Source organism: Rhododendron vialii, chromosome 8a, assembly GCF_030253575.1.
Source record: "Rhododendron vialii isolate Sample 1 chromosome 8a, ASM3025357v1".
NCBI classification, from domain to species: domain Eukaryota; kingdom Viridiplantae; phylum Streptophyta; class Magnoliopsida; order Ericales; family Ericaceae; genus Rhododendron; species Rhododendron vialii.
The window spans coordinates 16,770,884-16,774,721 of NC_080564.1; the positions used below are offsets into that span (position 1 = coordinate 16,770,884).

Sequence of the window (3,838 nt, forward strand, 5' to 3'; positions counted from 1 at the left end):
CTCTGAGGTAGCAGGTCAGGCGTAGATTGGCTACTTCTATCTCGCACCCTCTACACACTAGACTAACAGCTATACTCCCCCCATTGGCGATGTTACTCTCGTACTTTTACTTACGGGTTCAGTTTCTAATGCTAGAGCAGATACGCATGCAGAAGATATGAATGAATGCGATGCACCAGAGTCAAACAAGGCTTGTATGCAGGTGTTATATAACAGTAGCGTACCTTGGATCACAGAGGGATCCGGCTCTTGCTCCTCGGTCTGCAGTGCAAAGATACGCCCTCCAGTGCCTTGTTGTGCTCCCAAGGGCTACTTTCCTTTACTCTGCCCATTCTGTTGCTGTGCTGGACCTCCAGGGTTCTGCTTCACAAAGCTGGCCTGCCCGGGCTATTGAGTCTTCTGGTTCCCAAAGCTCCTATTCCTCTCTTTCTAGGGCTGGGGGCAATCACGTTTGTAGTGTCCCATAGCCTGGCAGTTGAAGCACTGGACTGTTGCTCTGTTTTGGCCATTCCTCTGCGGTTCACCACGCCCTGGCGTTGCAGTCTTCCAGGGTTGGTTGTTCTGGAGCAAGTTAGTTTGGAGGGATAGGGTCCACGGTTGTTGTTGGAAGTCTGGGTTCGGATCGGTCTGCCAGGATTGCCTATCGCCTTTCTCCATCGGGTCTTGAAATCAGTCTTCTCACTTTCCAGCCTGAGAGCACACTTCACCACTTCAGCATATATGGTAAAGGCTTGAGTTACCATGGCCCTCCGTGCGGTGGTCAGTCCCACTCGAACCTCCTCGCTTTCTTGTCCTCAGTTGGTATGGAGGTTAAGGCGTAACGAGACAGTTCCTCAAACTTAGCCGCGTACTGAGTGACGGTCATTGTTCCTTATTTCAGGTTCAGAAACTCCTGTTCTTTGGCTAAGCGGAGAGGTGTGGGAAAATACTTGTCAAGAAACAGGGTCTCGAACTCGGCAAGGGTCATGGTGTTAACGTCATGGGTTGCTTCCATCAAGTCCCACCAGTAGCGGGCTTCTCCCTTCAATTGGTATGTGGCCAAGGCCACACAGTCTCCGTCCTGGGTGATCCTTAGGGTTCGGAGGATCATCTTGATCTCATTCAGCCATGTCTCGGCCATGACAGGGTTGGTGTCTCCAAGGAAGGTCGAAGGTCGGCGTTTGCAGAACTCATTCATTGCTTGAGTTCGAGTCATGGGTCCGTCGTTATGGGGATGGTTCTGACGGTTAGCGTTCAGGGCAGCAATGAACGCTTGCATGATTTGGGCTAAGTCGGGGTTCGCTCCAGAGTTTTCTCCGTGTTCGTACCCTATTCCACTGCGTCGGTTCACCATCTACGAGTAAAACAATTGAAAGGGGGCGATTTAGTTTTAAACTACTCCTTTTGTAAAAAGTAATCGATCGCGCAGTATGCAATAGTACTCTTTTGAAATAAACAAGCTTTTCATAGATAAGCAAGAAATTACAATCATAAGCATAGAGTTCTACTATAAAACAAGTAGACTTAAAACAAGATTTTCCCACTACAAGTTGAGACGGTCCTACACATCCTACTACATGGCTCTCCTAGCACTAGTGCTTGAAAGGCAACTTGAGCTATCGGAACCTTATTCTAGTACTACTACTCTACCGACTAGGCGGAATGAGTCCGTAGAACTCCCTCAGCTGCTCCATCCATTCCTTCTCTCTGATCTCGAGCCAACGCTCTCCCTCTCGGCGAATCTTCTCAGCAAGCTCCCTAAGCGGTGAGTCCTGAGGATTGACTGCCAGGAACTGCTCCTCGCTGGTGAACGGTGTCATCACGACTAGCTCGTACAACTGGTTGCCGGTCTCGGGGTCACGGATCCCTAGGTGAAGTATCGGTGTGAGACTCTCAGGTGCTAGCAGTGCCTTGTAGTACAGGAGGTCTGCGACAGTAGTCGAGGCAGCGAAATAGCGGCTATCCATATCTACGATAAGGAAAGTTATATATATTAGACTTAATGGTGGAAGTATCGAGTCACACATAGTACGAGTACACACAAACAAAGATCACAAGAGATAAGAAACATAAGTCTATATTGAAACCACATGAGTATAACGTAGGTGGCTTACTAGCCTAAGCTTCCTATTACAACGATAGTCCAACTATTGCTAAGGAACAAGATTATACACAACTTTTATTACATATCGGGATGGGTACAACATAGATGGCTTATAACAGCCTAATCCTACTACTTGCCAATTACAACAAAAGGTTCATCTAGCCTTTCTAATCGTCCTAGAAGATGCTTGGGAATTCCACCTTATATGCGCCTATGTCGGATTCGTAGGGTGGCGATGGTACTTCATTGAAGTCACCGGGCATGTCTATGAAGCTTGGCATGACCTAATCCGGCTCCATCTCCCCGATCTCTATTTCCTCATCACTCTCATGGTACATTGGTTCCTCATCATCCCAATCCTCTAAGTCCTCGTCGTCGGACGACCAATCGGGATTTGGTGCTTGCATCAAGTGCTGCCAATCTGCTTCGTTTATTGAAGGGTCGTTGAACTCCTCGGGGTCCTCTTCAGGTTCTTCCATAGGTTCTTCCTCGGGTACTTCTTCAGGTTCTTCCGCAATCATGTTGATGGGCGGTATCATTGGAATTTGGGCGAGGGCTGCTTCAGCGTCTCCTCCCTCTATTAGGAGTACATCATTGGGGGGGGGGGGGTGCTATTTGGACTAAGACAGGTACTGCTTCGGCTTCATCTACCTCTTCCTCATTCTTGGGAAGTACAAGAGTGCCATGTTCTTGATAGAAGTGGTTGGTGTAGGGAAAAGCATAGGGAAAGTAAGGATCTTCCACTAGTTGGCTTGTCATGGACCTTCTGGTGCTTGCGAGTTGGTGAGCTTCAGCTAGAAGGTTAACTTGGTAGGGACTCAAGTGATTCATCTACAATGAAGGAATTCTATTAGTTAAGTTTTGAAAGGAAGTTTTAGTAAAACTTAGAGAAAACTTTTCAGGTTTCTACGTTCCACATTCGATTCTTGATTTAAGTCATCATCCAATTGTTCGGGAATTCCCAGCTCGGCCGTACTGCCAATTTTCGTGCCTTGCTTCAATCCGAAGATTGTTTTGACAGAATTCCACCCAATTTGGGACGGTAAACTTAAACTCAATTCACGTTTGTGCAACGGTCAAACTTGTCTCGTGGTTCTACCCATTCTACCCATGGCCGAGGTTTTGAACTTAAAGCTTTGATACCAAATTGTAACGCCTCTAATTTTAGGTACGTTAAAGGGATAATTTATTACAGAACATAAAGAGAGTCACTGCTCATTATTACAACATAACTCTCGTAAGAGTATTTTAAACACAAAATAGGAAACTAGGGTTCCTAACTACTGCTCCGCTTGATCCTCCATCCTAGCGAGTTCTTCGGCTCTGAACGCCTCCAAAGTGAAGAGTTCGCCCTGTTCATCTATCATATCTGACATATTATACCGGCATCGCCACCCATATAATATGTTAGGGTCACCAGAAGGTAACACCATGAGCTACAAAGGCTCAATAATATAATCCTACTTACTAACCCTTAATTTATGAACAAGAGATCATAATAACAACGATTCTAGATAAATCATGCATATTGACGAACAGTTAATCAATCCACATTCTTTATTCAAACTAACGTTAGTGTTGACTTTTCAGACTCATCGTAGACCGTGTCATTATTTCCACTTTTCTTTTTCCAAAACACCTTTCTAACTCACCCAACCTCGGTTCTGCCGTTCCGGGTTCCCAAGTATCCTCACAATGGTTCCGCCGCACCGGGTTCCCATTGGCACACGATTGCATTAGCTCCTCTCCACGGAT

General features: G+C 46.3%; 1 protein-coding gene across 1 annotated transcript; it reads right to left on the reverse strand.

Annotated features, from left to right (window-relative positions):
• Positions 1–871: 871 nt before the first annotated feature.
• LOC131298607 (uncharacterized) lies at positions 872–1,333 on the reverse strand. The gene has a single exon (XM_058324087.1). It carries the CDS (start codon positions 1,331–1,333, stop codon positions 872–874), a length of 462 nt encoding a protein of 153 aa, XP_058180070.1.
• Between the last annotated feature and the right edge of the window lie 2,505 nt (positions 1,334–3,838).